Source organism: Eublepharis macularius, chromosome 17 (genome assembly GCF_028583425.1).
Source record: "Eublepharis macularius isolate TG4126 chromosome 17, MPM_Emac_v1.0, whole genome shotgun sequence".
Taxonomy (NCBI): Eukaryota; Metazoa; Chordata; class Lepidosauria; order Squamata; family Eublepharidae; genus Eublepharis; species Eublepharis macularius.
The window spans coordinates 11,189,177-11,206,359 of NC_072806.1; the positions used below are offsets into that span (position 1 = coordinate 11,189,177).

Here is a 17,183-nt window from a genome sequence, read left to right on the forward strand (position 1 = left end):
GATAAGAAGTTTGGGAGGTCTTTCATTCATAGGGTTGCCATAGGTCGGGTGACTTGAACACCCACCCACACCCACACACTGGGCAAAACTGAACAGCAATGCCACCTGGGTCCAACCCAGATAGTTCATTACCTCTCATCTTTCTGATGGTACCATTCCCAACCACGTGGGCAAAGTAGCACTGAAGGAGAAAGTGAACAGCCAGGCAGGCCAGGGTGAAGGGACCAGAGTGTTGGAAACACGTTCTTCTTGCTTCCACAAGGGGGAACATGTCAACCCTCCCCAAGTCCTCACGAGGAGCCCCTTCGGCTTGGCATAGCAGTTCACTTTCTGGTGTTCCAGCTGCCAAGGAAAGAAATCATTTTTGCTAAAGAAAAGTTCTCGCTGAAAGAGGAATGGAAATCACAGCGTCGGCAATCGCTACGGATGTGCTGGTGATGGTGTTAGGGATCTTGGGCCTTCTGCTTCTCATTCTGTGTGCCGGGTCAGATTGCTGGAGGGTAAGATTTCATTTCCTCTCTGTCTCTCTAATCCACTGTATCCCACCCTGCTTCCGAAGAGCTGGCACCAGTGTCGATGGGTCTCGCACAACGCCATGCAGGGGAGGCTGGGCCTAGAGAGAGTACACTAAGCCCCATAGAAGCTTCATGGCTGAATGGAGATTGGAACTCAGGTCTCCCCTGCCCTAATCCGACACCGTGACTATTGCACTGTGTCTTTCAGAATCCAAACACCTTCAATGCTCAGATTCTGGCAACTGGGGAAAAATCTATATGTGGATCAGAGCAGGGCCGGATTGGGTGTCAGGCAATTTACAGTGAAATCATAAGCAGAGTTACTCCCATATAAGCCAGTCGAAATCAATGGGCTTAGACAAGAGTAAATCTGCTCAGAATTTCATTGTTAGTTGACCACTTGGGGCAGTAGGGTTGCCAGTTCTGGGATGGGAAATTCCTGGAGATTTGGGGGCTGGGGGCTGGGGAGGGTGGGGGCTGGGGAGGGCAGGGAATTTACCTTCCAAGGCAGCCATTTTCTCCAGGGGAAAATGATCTCTGATCTCTGTCAACTGGAGATCAGTTCTAATTCCAGGAGATCTTCAGCCACTACCTGGAGGTTGGCAACAGGTTTGTGGGGGCCACAGACGGTCTACCGAACTATCCACTGTACATCTCAAACAGTTCATTTTGGCTCGGCGACCACAGCTGTAACAGTATTTGATACCCATCCATCCAATGTTGGTGCACAGATCAATTACTTGAACTGTCAGTTAGTCTTAACATTTAACTGTTCTTAAAACTGAAACCCTTTTCTATGCAGAAAGACAACACATTAGTTATAATTTGCTGCTATGCAGCCTGAATATTGATTGACAGATCCTAGAGGGCAAATTGATTGACTTATGCACATACAAATCATCTTATGCGCATACAGATGGTGCATCAGTGTAAGGAAAAGGATTAGAAAGGCAATACAAAAAAATTTCAAAAGCTGAACAAATGCAGATGCTTTTCAGTGGGGAAGGCACAGTTTTGCCTAGGGCCTGAATCAGTATTTTAAAGAAACACCCTTAGGGCCAAGCTACAAGTGATGAATGACACTTGCCTGGCAAGTGAACAGGCTCACGTGTATTCCTCCCTGTTCACTTGCCATTCACTTGCGTTCCAGTGGAGAGCAAGTGAATGGCAAGTGAACGGGGAGGAATACATGTGAGCCTGTTCACTTGCCAGGCAAGTGTCATTCGTCACTTGTAGCTTGGCCCTGAGTCAGCTGCATTAGTTTCCAGAGTTAGCTATTTTATTGGGAAGAGGTGTACGTGACAGATAACAGGGTATGAAAGACCAGAGAAACTCTGTGTTAAGTGGACCTAGAATTGCAACAGATTTCAGGGGTTTTCCCAGGTAAACATGCACTGGTGCTCTTTGGTGCGTAACCGGCACCCAGTCATGGCAATGTGTCTTTTTTATATTATTGGACAGACAAGTCTATTTCCCTAGGATTCTTAACCTTGAATCGCTTTGGTCTTCAAACTGATTGCAACCCTGCTCCTTTCCCCTTGAGAAGAAATGGTTGGTAATGCCATTCACATAGGAACCAAAGAAATATTTTGCTTGAGCTGTGAAAAAAGAAAATGACGCCGTTGCCATGGGAACACTAAGCTCTGAGAAATATATCAGGGCCAGTAAGTGCTGGTGGCATTTGCGGTGCTACTGGAAAGGTCAAAACTTCTGACAACTTTGAGGAAGAGAGAACCTCATTTGCTTTATTGTGTGAGCATTTCTCACACGCACAACCTTTGTTTATCACAACATCCAGGCAAAGCTGTCAGTGCCGGGCTACAGACAGTCTTTCTCAGTAGGAGGTTTGTCATATTTCCAAGTCAGGCTTTAAATAAATTAATGGAAATTCTCCTCATAACTGGTAGAACCTTCTAGAATCCCCTCACCAAGCCCAAGTATCCATGTGGTTTCTAGAATGTCATGAATTGTTAAGTTTAGGATTGTGGCAAGTTGAGTAAAACCAGTAGAAAAGAGCAAGGGTCCAGTAACACCTACAAGACTAACAAAATTTGTGTCAGGGTACGAGATTTCGTGAGTCACACAACTCACTTCTTCAGATACAGTTAGAATGTGAGTCCCTCTGAAGAATGTTTTAATATGGAACGTTTTTAAATGATTTTAAGGTTGTTATCCACCCTGAGCCCGCTTGCAGGGAGGACAGAATACAAATATGATACAAATAAATAAATAAATAAAGTGAGCTGTGACTCACGAAAGCTCATAACCTACCACAAATGTTGTTAGTCTTATAGGTGCTACTGGACACTTATTCTTTACTACTGCTACAGGCTGACTAACACGGCTACCCATCTTGAGTAAAACCAGTTCGAGTTCAGCTTGGAAGCTTCTTTCTTCTTATCATGTGCAATATCCTTGGAGAAATAACAGCCACCTTAAGTTATCCTGTACTTCTTGAAGTGCCCAGGTGTGCACAGTTACAGTAGTTAAAGTTATTTATGCATATGGGTAATACTCATATTCTTGGGGGGGGGCGCAATGTTTGCAAAATTTCCTCCTGGCATGTGTGTGTCACTAATCACTTTGTGAGGGGGATAGAAATTTTATTTAAAAAGAAAGAATATAACATTATAAAGTATGTAAAAAACTTATACAGCACTACATTTGGAATTAATTTGAAACTTATATAAACAATACATTTGAAATGAGTTTTGAAACTTATACAAGCACTACATTTGAAATTAGATTATACTAATAGAAAGATAAAGTCAACATTTATAATACCAGCTTAATTACGTAATAGATCTCCTTCCCTCTCCTTGGTTACTTAGGGGCTGATTCCGCACAGGTTGGATAATGCACTTTCAATGCACTTTATCAATCATTTGAGGTGGATTTTTTGTTCCGCACACAAAAAAATCCGTTCCAAATGATCTATAAAGAGGATTGGAAGTGCATTATCCAACATGTGCAGAATCACTCATACAAACTTTAATGTCAACTACTTTGGTTAGTCATTTCCTTGTGTTTTATCTTCTTATCTTTGTACTAAGTTACCTTATAATACTTCTTAGTTTTGCCTAAGTGTTAAAAAAAAATCCTTCCCTTTCCCCCAGAATTCAGCTATTGGTCTATTATAAGTAGTACACAAGTAGTCAAGGCCATTGATGCATATTCATAAATCTTATCTATCCACTCTGACACATCACGGCACATATCTACTTTCCATTCGCTGGGTATAAGCAATCGCTTTTTAAACCAGCCAAGTTCTAATTCTACAAAGAAATTATCTTGCTTTAAATGGAAATGTTATCAATTAAAAACCTTGGTATTTTGGAAAAAAAATCCAAGCTGGGGCAAATTAGGTGGGCAGTGGGACAGAATACCAGTGTCGACCCATTCCTGTGTCATTCATTTCCTTTGTGCAGCAAGACGCCAAAGATCCCCTTTCTTCTGTGGGCTTGAGCATTCGGTGCCGGGGCTTGTGGAGCGAGTGTATATTTGATAATGTGGCCAACCTCTGGACGTGCGATATTCCTATCTCCTATCTCAGTGAACACCCTGGTAAGAAAAAGGAGCCTGTATGATTTGGGTAGGTGGGGGACTGCATCCACAATGGTATCTGGGATATGATCTCCCGTTCAGACTGGAGTTGCAGGAGTGGCTCTTGAAAGACCGAAAGCAAGTAACAGTGCTGTATCGACCAGACAAAATTGGAAGCTTTACACCAGGAACTTAAAGATGGGGCTTATGCAAATGAGCCCTACTGTTCCATGAAGCTCGCCAGGTGACCTTTGACCATGCAATCTCTCCCTACTTAGCAATTTGCTCCAGAGTCAGTCCCGGTGAGTAAGGTTCTCAATTCTGGCTTGGGAAATTCCTGGAGATTTGAGTTGGTGATGACTGGAGAGGGCAGCGTTTGGAGAGGGGAGAAAGCTTAGCAGGGAGGTGATGCCAAAAAGTCCACCCTCCAAAGATTCTGTTTTCTTCAACAGGTCTGGTTTCCGCAGCCTGGAGATGGTTATAACCATCAGGACTTTACTGTAACCCCCTCCTCCATTCTGAGAGCCAAGCTACAAGTGACGCCTTACACAGGTTGGACACTTGTCAGCTTACCTCAAGTTTTGATGGGAAATGTAGGTGTCCTGGTTTTACAGCTTGGTTCTCCATTACAGCTGCAAGACCAGGATGCCTATATTTCCCATCAAAACTTGAGGGAAGCTGACAAGTGTCCAACCTGTGTCAGGCGTGTAGGTGATTTAAAAGCAAACAAGTTTTTATCCCATTAGTATTTGGATTTCAACTGTTTATGTGAAAAAAATTGCAAGCAACGTGGACTAAAATAATTCCATAGTAGTAATGTAGAGTTCTGACTGCATGGCCAATATTGGTGCTTTCTTTCTCCGTGTGTCACGATCCTTTCCCCCATCTTGCAGCTGTCCTGGTGGTCACACGGGTCTTGGTCATCCTCTCTGGCTTTTTGACTCTTGCCGCAATGCCTCTCTTCATTGCCGGGATGAAATGCACCAAGCTGATCAGTGACAAGGTCCCTCGGAAATACAAGTTTTCCTTTGCTTCTGGGGGTTTGTTCTTCCTAGGAGGTAAACAAAGCCTCTGTTCCTTTTTTTAAAAAATGGGGGTGAGGCCAACATACTCCCCTAGGCTGTGGTTCAGGGATCACCTTGAAAAAGCACATTTCTAAGGAATGCTCAGCCAGGTGTTTGGTTTGGTATCTCAGCATGGATGAATGGCCAGACACGAGTGAGTGAGAGTTTAACTGGTCTTTACACAAGACAATCTTTATTGACTAGCACTAGGCATGCCCGTCTAACACACATCCTCAATAGACTAAGAGCACAAAAACACCAGCTGTTGAAGATCAGAAATGGGGGACTGGAGTCAGCCCCCACAGTCCCTCTTCCTGGGATTTCCAACTCTGGGTTGAGAAATTCCTGGAGATTTGGGGGTAGAACCTAGGGAGGACAGCATATGGGGAGGGGCCTCAGAGGGGTATAATTCCATAGAGTCTACTCTCCAAAGCAGTCGTTTTCTCCAGGGGGGTTGATCTCTGTAGTCTGAAGATCAGTTATAATTCAAGGAGATCGCCAAGTCCCAGCTGGAGGTTGGCAACCTTACCTCTTCCTTATGCACCAGCTGGTGAGTGAGACTGTAGCTATTCTGAAAGTTTTTCAAATGTTCTTTACCAAAAAACCCACACCTTCTTGGCTTTCCAGTTAGTACAGGACAAGTCTCTGTAGAGCAAATGAATACCATGAATGGAAGAATAAATAGGGAGAACTGGTGTGTATAATCATGTAGGTCAAACCCCATTGCTCTTGTAATCCTAAAAAGAGTTACTCCCGTTTAAGCCCATTGAACTCAATGGGCTTAGACTGGAGTAACTCCTTTTAGGACTGAACTGATTGTAACCGTGCCTCTTCTGCCTGGCTAAGAACAGCTCCCCCTGCAGTGGAGGCAGTGGGGAAGCAAGCTCACCACTGATAATCTAGCATTTCGTCTCTCTTTCACAGGTCTAGCAGGTGCAATCGCTGTCCTTTGGTATGGCATCGACACTGTGCAGAAGTACAAACTAGAGGTAAGTTTGGCTTTAAGAGGCCCCGTTTAGGAAGCTTGAAACAAGAGCGCTAAGGTAGAGCAACACATTTTATCAGGACAGACAGTGTGGTGTGGTTTGAATGTCAGATAAAGATAGGGGAAGACAGAGTAGCTTTAAATAACAATCCAGTGATTTTGAGTGTCAGATGAGAACCTAAGTTTAAATCCCTACTTGGCCATTTTAGAGGACGGGCTGTGGCTGAGCGATAGAGCGATGGGGCCTTCTGCTTTGCTTGCAGAAGGCCCCATGTTCAACCCCCAGCGTAGATGATGTAATAGACCACTACTTGAGAGCCCTTCCCAATGAAAGACAAGAAGAAATGGCTCAGAGAGATGCCGTGCTAAAGGGACTGAGACTCTAGATTATTCTACTGGATACTGTTTATTGCTGTTTATAGCTATGCTCCTGCTGGGTAGCTTCTGCATTGTTAAGGATGTCATGTTTACTTCTTTATGCTTTGTTTCGGTAAAGTTTCATCTTTGTTTGGATTTATGCTGTTTTTCAAATTTCCACAAATTGTACACTGTTGCGTTTGTTCAGTGAATGTTCTAGCTGTTGATCTTATTGACTCAAGGGGATATAATTAGCCAACCTCCTGGAATTACAACTGATCTCCAGGCAACAGAGATCAGTTCCCCTTGAGAAAATGGCTACTTCGGCATGTGGGTTGTACGACATTGGACCCTGCTGAGGTCCCTCCCCTCCCCAACCCCCACCGTCCCAAGCTCCACCTACAAAGTCTCTAGGAAATTCCCAACCTGGAGATAGCAACCTTAGGTATAATGTCATATTATTCACCCTTGAAAACCTTAACCTACTGATGTGTGCATGTTGAGCTGTTGTTAAAGGCAGAAGAACAGAATAAGCCGGTCAGCTGGCAACCCTAAACCATGCTTTCATTCTCCACCCCCATAAAAACGCATGTACCCCACCCCAGTTTTATTTTTTTCCTTTTATCAACAGTTAACAGAGCAATTCAGCATCCCCCCCCCCGGGAATTCACGGGCAGAAAAGGTCACTGGTGAAATTAAACCACAACACAGTATTACCGGTTGTGCAAGGAAACGTGTCCTTTTAGCTTGGGGAGGGGGGTGCACAACTCCCCCCCCCGCTTTAATATTAATGTGCATCTCCTCACAATTGACTTTTTGTCTTTGATTTGTCCCCACAGGCTAGAACAATCGGTAGCATTAAAAATGGAGCAATGAGAGGAATTAAATGCATACATGCATATATGAAACTAATTTCTAAAAGCTGTAGACTAAAACCCATTGTGATCTCCCCACAGACAGAAATTTCGCCTTTGACAAATTCCTATTAGCTGCCCCATTGGGAACCCAAAGCAGTTTGAAAATTCGTCTCCCCTCTTCCCTTTTATTCTCACAATAACCTTGTGAGGTAGGTTAGGCTAAGAGGCGGTGGGCTCTCCTCCTTTGCAGGTTTTTAAGCAGAGGCTAGATGGCCATCTGACAGCAAAGCTGATTCTGTGAACCTGGGCAGATCATGAGACGGAGGGCAGGAATGGATACATCAGTGCTTAGTTCTTGTGGCCCTTTCATATATGCCCAGGGTAATGCCGATTGCCACTTTGAGGTCAGGAAGCAATTTTCCCCAGGCCAGTTTGGCTAGGGATCCTGGCAGCGTTTTGCCATCTTCTGGGCATGGAGCAGGGGTCACTGCAGGTGTGGTGGGGGTGAAGTAGTTGTGAATTTCTTGCATTGGGCAGGGACTTGGACTAGATGACTCTGGAGGTACCTTTCAATGCTATGATTCTATTATTAGAGTATTAGACTAGGACTAGGGGACTCAGTTTCAACTCTCCATTCTGCCATGAAGCTTCTTGACTTTAGGCCAGATGCTTTTCCTAGTCTACCTCAAAGGGCTGTTGTGAGGATCAGTAAGCATGAGAGAACCACGTATGCTGCCTGGAATTCCTTGAAGGGAAGGTGGGCTCAAAATGTGACATGTAGATTCACAGATAGCCTGCCGTGGCTTGTTCACTGATCCAGTTCTCTTCTAGGTCACCTTCGGCATTCCCGGCGTGACTTACGAACTTGGCTATGCCTATTGGATGGCTGTAGGGGGCGCTGCTTGTGCCTGTTCTACAGGGATTCTACTGATCGTTGCCAGCTCTCTCGATGCCCAGAGTCCAGGGAAAGAGAAGAATGCTCGACGTTGCCTTCCTGATTCCAAAGGCACGTACCTGTAAAAGTGGAGTTCTTGGCAGGCAATGAGTCCAGACACCTATTAAACCAGAAAATGATTGCATCATGTCTTTTGTGGTTGAGCTAATTCCCCTTAATCACACATTGGCGGAGAACATGCTGCACTAACATTGCCCACAGGAACAAATGTCTACAAGGCTGCAGGTATTTTGTATTCCATTTATATCTTGCCCATCTGCCGTCAGTGGCAGAACAGCATGGCATAGCCTGATCTTGTCTGAACTTGGAAGCTAAGCTGAGTTGGTACTTGGATGCAGGGGTCATTTCGTAGAAAAAGAGCTGGAGGAACTCATTAGCATAACTCATTAGCATATGCCACACCCCTTGGCATCACCAGAAGTGTGTCATTGGCATAACTGATTTGCATATGCCACACCCCCTGACATCACTTATCCTGGCTGTTTTGGACCCAATCCTGGCCATTCAGGGCCAAAATTGGGCCCAAAATGGCAAAAAGGGGCTGAAAATGGCCGAAAAGGGGCTCAAAATGGTCAGGATTGGGCCACTGCTGAGCGGGAGAGTGATCCACCACCTGTCAGAGGCCTGATCTGGTCCATTTCAGCCCCAATCTAGGCCGAAACAGGCCCAAATGGCCGAGAGTCAGGTGGGCGGGGCCACCTGACATGTGACCTCTTTGGGGAACTACCGGAACTGCGTTCTTGCACATTCCCCCTCAAAATGAGCCCTGCTTGGATGGGAGATCACCAAGGAAGACTGGATTTCAGTCCAGTGGCACCTTAGATAGCAAGGTGCCACTTCATCCCCACAGCAATGGGGCTGCTGTGGGTCACGTTCCAGAAAGGATTTGGAATTCGGTTCCATTATTGTCTTTTGGGGCTGCTGTGGGTCACGTGAGGTGCAGGAAAACTGCAAATCCAGCCCTCCCTGTGTAGCCCAAAGAAAAAGTCCACACGGTCAGCAATCCCAGCGCTGACAGCTGATACGGGGGCCTCCCTTGGCGGCATCACACTTGAGAAGCGACAGCATACATCTTGCAGGTGGCCGCCCGGGAACGGAACATGAGCCCTTGAAGTCTCCGGGTAGAAGTTGCATCTGCTGCGGATGGAAGAATTAGATTAGTGAACATTAGAGGTACTTGTTCGTACCTTTAAAGCCCTTCTCCCCCTGAGATTTACAGACAGCATGGTGCAGCAGTTAGAGTGTTGGACTAGGATCTGAGAGACCAAGGTTCGAATCCCCACTCTGCCATGGAAGCTTGCTGGCCAGCCACACACTCTCATCCTAACCTACCTCGCAGGGTTGTTATAAGGATAAAATGGAGAAGGGAAGAACGTGGTAAGCCACTTTGGCTCCCCCATATGGGATATAATTTGTAAATAAATATCAGACGGACTGCTGCTCCCGGAATAGTCCTTTGTGCTAACGGAGATCCTCTCTGTTGAGTCTTTCCCACAACCTGGTCCCATGCTTTTTCTGCTGACATTGTGGAATGGGCTACCAGATAGAATACGTAGATCAGGATCTTCTAGGGAAATTCCATGGGTGGTGTATTGGAAGGCACACATCTGTTGGAATTTTTTATTGGGTAACTGCATTGAGTAGCGGTATTGGTTTTACAGCACAATCCTAAGCAGAGTTCACTGACTTAGAACAGCCGCTGCTCGGTTTAGAATTGCATGGTAATTGTCTCTGTCCTTCCTCACCCTTTGCAAATCTTCCAACCCACACATAACTCTGTGTGGCAGAATTTTGGGGGTTTGGTTCTGAGACCAGGCCATTAGTAACATGTATCCAACTCAGGCTCTTTGGGCAAGCTCCTAAAAGCCTCAGGGAAAGCTTTAGTTTTTCCTTTCTGTAACTCCCTGAAGGCTGGCTGGAGTTTCACTTTCTGAGAAAAGGGGGAGAACACTAAGTTAATTAGCACAAATTGACACACAATAGTATGCAAGGACTGTAGACCTTGCTTCTAAATTACAGCGGGTCATTTAGAAGAGAGGGGCTCCAGAGTGTGAAATTCTGTTCTGTGACCTGTAGAAAATGTTCTGATTTATGGGACCACTAGCTCCTTGGAAAGGAACACAGCAGACCCACTGATAACAAAATCAAAAAGAGTCCAGTAGCACCTTTAAGACTAACCAATTTTATTATAGCATAAGCTTTCGAGAATCAAGTTCTCTTCATCAGATGCCTGATCGAGAACTTGATTCTCGAAAGCTTATGCTATAATAAAATTGGTTAGTCTTAAAGGTGCTACTGGACTCTTTTTGATTTTGCTACTACAGACTAACACGGCTAACTCCTCAGGACCACTGATAACAGTTTTTGTACACAACAGCCCGACTTTGGACCATAGAAGGAGGAGTCAAAATTCTTTCATTTGCTGTACTTGCCAATTAGCAGGGAAACTTCTAGGAGTTCCCCAGCTATTGGTGAGGTAGCCTGAAAGCTTTCGACTTAGGAGGGAGGAGGGAAATAATAGTGTGTTGGTACATTTAGCCTTATGTCTTTAACCTACATATATTTCTTAAGTCAGTGTTAACCTGTTTCTTTTTGTGGTTTGCATTATAACTTTTGATATATATTCAACAAACTTTTAGATTTGGTTAAGCATCTTACTTTGTACAGAGTGCACTTTTTCTAGATAGGGACAGTCAGGGAGCTTAGTCTGCACCACACAGTCGCCTTGGTAAGAGGCAACCTGAGCGGTGAACCGAGGGGGAGTCACAGGGCCCGGCTGGGTCTCTCCCAAATAATTCTCACGACACTCTTTTCATGGCCGCTTGTAGCATTGGCTCTGGAAGGGCTCAAACAGCAGGCTGTCAGCAGAATCGCTGAAGGACGGAACACATGAAAAGCATTGTCTTGTTATTACATTTATAAGCTGCCCTTTCTCCAAGGAAGAGCTCTAGAGGGCACGTATGTATTTATGGACCACTTCTACCTACAAACCTTCGTAAAGAACAAGTGTGGCGTAATGGTTAGAGTAGGATCTGGGACTCAAGTGTGAATCTCCATTCTGCCATGGAAGCTCACCTGGTGAACTTGGGCCCATCATTCCCTTTCAGCCTAACCTACCTCACAGGGTTGTTGTGAGGATAAAATGGAGGAGAGGAGAATGATGTAAGTCGCTTTGGGTTCCCGTTGGGGAGAAAGGAGTGGCATGAATGAAGGTAATCAATAAATAAGTAAATAAATAAAATTTACTTACCGGCTTGACTGAGACTCAAGGCAGAGTGCACAATTAAAAAGCAATATCTCCTTCCAGATTCATGCCAACATATGAGTTAGGTTTGGCTGTCACTTAGTTCATTTATTTATTTGAAATATTTATACCCTGCTGTTCTCCTGATCAATGGAACTCAATGTGATCACTCAATGAGTTTTAGAGCAAAGGGTATTTGAATGCAGGTTTCCCTAGAGGGAGGACGCCCTGTGGCACAGAGTGGTAAGCTGCAGTGCTGCAGCCCAAGCTCTGCTCACGACCTGAGTTCGATCCCAGCGGAAGCCGGCTCATGGTTGACTCAGCCTTCCACCCTTCCAAGGTTGGTAAAATGAGTACCCAGTTTCCTGGGGGTAAAATGTAGATGATTGGGGAAGGCAATGGCAAACCACCCCATAACGAAAGTCTGCCAAGAAAATGTTGTGATGCGACATCCCCCCATGGGTCAGTAAAGACTCGGTGCTTGCACAGGGGACGACCTTTACCTTTTTCCCCTAGAGGGAGCCCACTCCACCATCCATCTTGCACATTGGCATGGGACTGTAGCATTTTTAGAATGTTCGTTGGCTGCCGAAAGATATTATGGGCATTTTTATGATAAGCAGCTTTGGGTCTCCTAGAGGAAAGTGAGGCAAAAATGTCCTAGATGGACACATGAGTTGAAAACTATATAAATACTAACCTGTGGTGGCACAAAGGCAGCGAGTCAGTAAGACGGATGCCAGGAGATTTCCTGTGGACCCTGCCATTCCTAGCCAGCAGGACCAGCCGAAGTCATAATGGATTCCCAAAAACACACTATGGAACCTGACCCTCTCCAGGTAGACATCAATGGCATACCATATCGAGCCCGCAAGACCGAGGACACCTGGCAAAAAAAGAGGTCAATTCACTCAAGGTCTTCATTAGAGATGGGCACGAACCAGAAAAAAACCCGAACCATGTGGTTTGTGGTTCATCAAATTTCATGAACCATGAACTTTCACGAACCTGCCCCTGGTTTGCAAACCAGTTCATTTGGTTCGTGAAAACATCACATCTGGGTCAGAAAATCAGCACTTCCGGGTCAGCAGAAGGTCACTTCCAGGTCAGCGAAATATCTGCAGGAAGTCCATCCCCTGTTGCCTAGGAAACTGATTGATTGGCACCAGGTTGTCTGCAGTCACGAACCAAAAAACGAACCAAATGAACCAGCCTAAAGTTCGTGGCAGTTCATCGGAAATGGGATCTGATGAACCACGGTTCGTGAACCACGAACCGGCCTGGTTTGTGCTTAATTTTGGTTCGTATTTCGGTTCGTGCCCATCTCTAGTCTTCACCATACACTTCAAACCATCCTGAGAAATTGCCTTGCAGAAGTTCGATTGGATGTGAACTTCCCAGAAGGCTTACTTCCGAATCCAAGCACCAATCCGGATGAATAGCGCATCTTCTGCTTGATTGACAGCTCGTCTGGAAGGAACTTGACACAGTCGAGACCCAACACCAGCAGAGCCAAGGCAAAGCCCGACAGGATGTCTGCTGTAATCATCAAGGCCCGAGTCACCACGATTTTCACTGAGAGCAAAGAGCAAAGCAATGCTGGACAAATGCGAACCAGATGAATGCCAGACTGAATTGTCTTGCTTTATTATTGTCTTGGAGAATCTCTCTTTCTCTCAACCCACCCACACACATTTTCACCTACCCTGTCATCCATTGATCCATCCTCAACCCACCTATCTTCTTCTCCATTCTTCTTTCTGTCTGACCCTCTTTCCATCTGCTCCCTCCATCTCTGTCCACCCATCTGTTTCATCTTACTATATGTCCATCTGTCGCATATGCCGATTTCCAACCGTCACATCACAATATTGATGAGAACCAGTATATGCATATGAACCTACGAGTTGTAAAAAAAATGGGGGGGAGCTGTGCAGATTGGATCAGGCTTGGTTCTCAAGGAATAGGGTGACCAAGACCAACGGACAACCGCCTTGGGTCCAAAAACATCTAATAATTAAAATTAGACCCTCTGTTCCAGTTGCATTTGTACCCCTATCCCCATAACTTCTTTTCATACGCAAATAACAGTCAACTCTCGTTTTGTTATTTGCTCGAGATGTAAGCTGTCTAAACATGCTCTTTGAACCAAGCTACAAGTGACGCCTGACACAGGTTGGACACTTGTCAGCTTCCCTCAAGTTTTGATGGGAAATGTAGGCATCCTGGTCTTGCAGCTTACAGAAGTTTACAGAGTGGCGCCTTCCTTCCCCTCTGCTGTGTGTGTGTGTGTGTGTGGGGGGGGTGTTCTGTAAACTAAGACCAGGACGCCTACATTTCCCATCAAAACTTGAGGTAAGCTGACAAGTGTCCAACCTGTGTCAGGCATCACTTGTAGCTTGGCTCTGAATTTTCAGCAGTTTCTAGAGCCTTCCAAGATAAGTTTAGAAGGGGAGATCACATAAAATTCGAAACTCCGTCTAAATCCAAAATGGCCCAAGAAGTCACTTCTTATCAATAGCTGGAGACTTACGGGGATGTTCTGCTAAAATGGAATCATACAGGTCACAGGTCCTGATGCCGTCCTTCAAGTTGCTGATGCACTCCCTCCAAAGCCCTCGACACCTGTGGCTGACCTGTGCCGGAAGAGAGAAGTGGTAGGAGGGATCTATACGGACAGCTCGAGAGGTTGCAATGGTTGGCCAAATACTGGAACCTGGACCCATCCCAGGTCTAGTCTAGACCCACCAAGAGCCTAGACCCTCCAAGAGTCAGTTCCACCATCTTGCTAGTTGCTTGTGCAGAAACCGGCTACATTGGAGACAATTCAGGAGTCAATGAGCGCATCTCCCAGAGTCCTTTGCAATAAGTGCATTGGTTTTCATAGAAGAACTGGTTTGATTTGAAAGGTTTCTATCCCACTTTTCCATTCAAAAAGCCTTCTCTGTGGTTTACAATCAAACAATTAAAATCACAGTAAATCCTCTAAAAACAAGGGAGAAGAAAAAGCAAAGGCTACAGCTCTGATAGGGCTTGAAGGGATGCCTAACAGTCATTCTCTACTCCCCACCCCCACCCCAACCCCAGGAAAAGTGTATTTGGGCCAGGGCTATTTTTCTGGGGAAAGAGGTTTTGGAACTCAGGGGGTTGCCCTTGGAGAAAATGGTCACATGGCTGGTGGCCCCGCCCCCTGATCTCCAGACAGAAGAGGGCGCTCCAGCGGCGCAGAGGGCAATCTAAACTCTCCTCTGTCTGGAGATCAGGGGGCGGGGCCACCAGCCATGTGACCATTTTCAAGAGGTTCCGGAACTCTGTTCCACCGCGTTCCAGCTGAAAAAAGGCCCTGGTTTGGGCACATCGCGGGGGATTGAAGGCCCTGAAAAATTGGCCCTGGCTTTTCTCATTCTGCTCACCTCTACGCTGTCATCAGCATTCACCATCCAGCAATCAGTCCAAGTGGCTGCAACCAGGAGAAGGGTGGAGATGAAAGCCACGCTGAAAGATGCCAGCTGCACTGGTGCTGCCATTTGGAGAGCTCTGAAAGGCCAGAAAGTGCGCATGAAAGACTCTCTGCTGATCTACACCACGGCTTTTAATTGTCATGGCTACCTCCAAAGAATCCTGGCCGTTCAAGGAAGCAATCTCATTCCTAGTCGTACTTTTTTTTGCCAAGTGTCATTTCTGCAAGCTCAAATCCCCATCCCCTAAATTGAGGGCTCCAAGCCTATGAGTTTGGGAGATCTGATGAGGACCCTCAAAAAATTAGGTCTATCGCTGATGATAATAATCAGGGCTTTTTTTCAGTGGGAACGCGGTGGAACGGAGTTCCGGCACCACTTGAATATGGTCACATGGCTGGTGGCCTCGCCCCCTGATCTCCAGACAGAGGGGAGTTGAGATTGCCCTCCACGCCATGGGCCATCTCAACTCCCCTCTGTCTGGAGATCAGGGGGCGGGGCCACCGGCCATGTGACCATTTTTGCTGAGGGCGATTTAAACTTTTAAAAACTGCCCCCTTGTTCCAGCTGACCCAAAGTGATGTCATTGTGCGGTCTTGAGTTCCACCTCTGAGTTCCACCACCTCTTTTCCCAGAAAAAAAGCCCTGATAATAATAATAATAAGATTCTATGAGAAACCACAGATGGTGTCAGAAGTGAATGAATGAGCCCAGCCTTATTTGTACACTCTTGAGCCAATGATCAAAATTGGTATTTTTAAAAACCATTCTCCTCTAATGACTGCTCGAGGGAAATTAAGTTATGTGGGAAGGAAAACAGAAATCTTTTTTTAAAATTCAAGGTTTAGTGCTTGGATAAATCCAAAACAACGTTAATCTGAGCAATTGGCACAGGCTGCGGGCAGTGATTTTTTTTTAATGGTCCACTAGGAATGGTTGAGTCAATTAAAAATCACATGCTGAGAACAAGAAGGAGCACTGTGGAGCAAGAGCCAGGCTTCGGCCAATCCCATACGGACGAGCTGCTTCGATGTGGTCTAGAGGGTGGATTAAAAAATAAATAAAATTAGCATTACGTCACTGCAAAGAGAAACCAGCCTGCTGATTTAGGTCATGGGGTATGAGACACTGACAGCAGTTCATCTTTTTGTAAATGCATATGAAGCTTCCATAAACCAAGGCAGACTATCGGTCTGGCTAGCTCAATATGGTCTCCTTTACACAAGAGATGTGCTGCTGGATCAGGCCCCTGGACTATCTGGTGCAGCATCCTCTTTCACATAATGGTCAACCAGTTCCCCCAGAGAGCTGACACAGAGACCAAAGTCTTCCCCTCTTCCCCTAGAACTGGTGTCTGGAGATTGACTACCTCTGGATACAGAGGTTCTCTTTGGTCACCATAGCTAATAGCTATTGATGAACCTATCCCATCTAAAGGACATGGGTCGTTTCCACATGTCCTTAAAGGGATGGCCCATTCACCAAACGTTGGTGGCTTTTCTCCTTCACGTCACATGTCTCCGTTTTCAAAACCATTGCAGGCTGTTTGACTTCTGTTTTTTCAGCGCCTTTTCTGGGAATGCACTTTCCCATGTCCCCAAAAATGTGCCGAAAAAACAGAAGCCAAACAGCCTGGAACCATTTAGAAAATGGAGATGTGTGAAGGGGAAAAGCTGCCAGCATTCGGTGAGTGAGCTGGCCCTTTAAGGACGCGTGGAAACGGCCATCCCTAGTTGTGGCCGTCACAGGCAGTGAATGCACTTCGACAGGCAGCAGCTGTTGAAAAAAGGAGTGAAGAAAACAAAAAAGCCCTGTAATTCTGTCCCTATTCCCCCCTCTCCTTGGTAGCAGATGGACACTTTTCTCATTCCAACCTCTCCTCAGATTTTAGAATTCTCAATTAATTTGGTCTTCTTCCAATGTAGAATCAACCCATTAGGAATTCCACATTGATCCATTTCCTTATTTCCAAGATTTATATATAGCACTCTTTGTGTGCGCAATGTGCCACCAATTATTTATTTATTTATTTAAATTTATATTCTGCTTTCCCCGCAAGCAGGCTCAGAACAGATTACAACAATAACATAAATATAATGGATACCACAGTAGCATAAACAACAAAATCAATTAAATAATCCATTAATTTAATCCATTAAATAATACAATCCAGTGCTGTTCGTTCACATCATCTGTCTCCACAGG

The 17,183-nt window shown here is 45.4% G+C and overlaps 2 protein-coding genes across 2 annotated transcripts; one reads left to right on the forward strand and one right to left on the reverse strand.

The window, feature by feature from the left end:
* Nucleotides 1-395: 395 nt before the first annotated feature.
* LOC129344446 (claudin-16-like) lies at nt 396-8,341 on the forward strand. The gene is made up of 5 exons (XM_055001072.1): nt 396-500; nt 3,944-4,079; nt 4,952-5,116; nt 6,047-6,111; nt 8,153-8,341. The coding sequence occupies exons 1-5, from the start codon at nt 396-398 to the stop codon at nt 8,339-8,341; spliced, it is 660 nt and encodes a 219-aa protein (XP_054857047.1).
* Nucleotides 8,342-9,321: 980 nt separating this feature from the next.
* LOC129344872 (claudin-16-like) lies at nt 9,322-15,047 on the reverse strand. The gene is made up of 5 exons (XM_055001783.1): nt 14,934-15,047; nt 14,054-14,156; nt 12,931-13,095; nt 12,221-12,406; nt 9,322-9,413 (listed from the first exon to the last, which is right to left on the reverse strand). Exons 1-5 carry the CDS (start codon nt 15,045-15,047, stop codon nt 9,322-9,324), a joined length of 660 nt encoding a protein of 219 aa, XP_054857758.1.
* Between the last annotated feature and the right edge of the window lie 2,136 nt (nt 15,048-17,183).

What these genes read in the sequence shown, in the direction of transcription:
- LOC129344446 (XM_055001072.1), top strand. Translation starts at nt 396, where the DNA reads ATGGAAATCACAGCGTCGGCAATCGCTACGGATGTGCTGGTGATGGTG. An exon ending in CCGGGTCAGATTGCTGGAGG is followed by an intron (nt 501 to 3,943) that starts GTAAGATTTCAT and finishes TCCTTTGTGCAG; the next exon opens with CAAGACGCCAAAGATCCCCT. An exon ending in GGGTTTGTTCTTCCTAGGAG is followed by an intron (nt 5,117 to 6,046) that starts GTAAACAAAGCC and finishes TCTCTTTCACAG; the next exon opens with GTCTAGCAGGTGCAATCGCT.
- LOC129344872 (XM_055001783.1), bottom strand. Translation starts at nt 15,047, where the DNA reads ATGGCAGCACCAGTGCAGCTGGCATCTTTCAGCGTGGCTTTCATCTCC. An exon ending in ATGCTGATGACAGCGTAGAG is followed by an intron (nt 14,157 to 14,933) that starts GTGAGCAGAATG and finishes CTTCCGGCACAG; the next exon opens with GTCAGCCACAGGTGTCGAGG. An exon ending in CATTTTAGCAGAACATCCCC is followed by an intron (nt 13,096 to 14,053) that starts GTAAGTCTCCAG and finishes CTTTGCTCTCAG; the next exon opens with TGAAAATCGTGGTGACTCGG.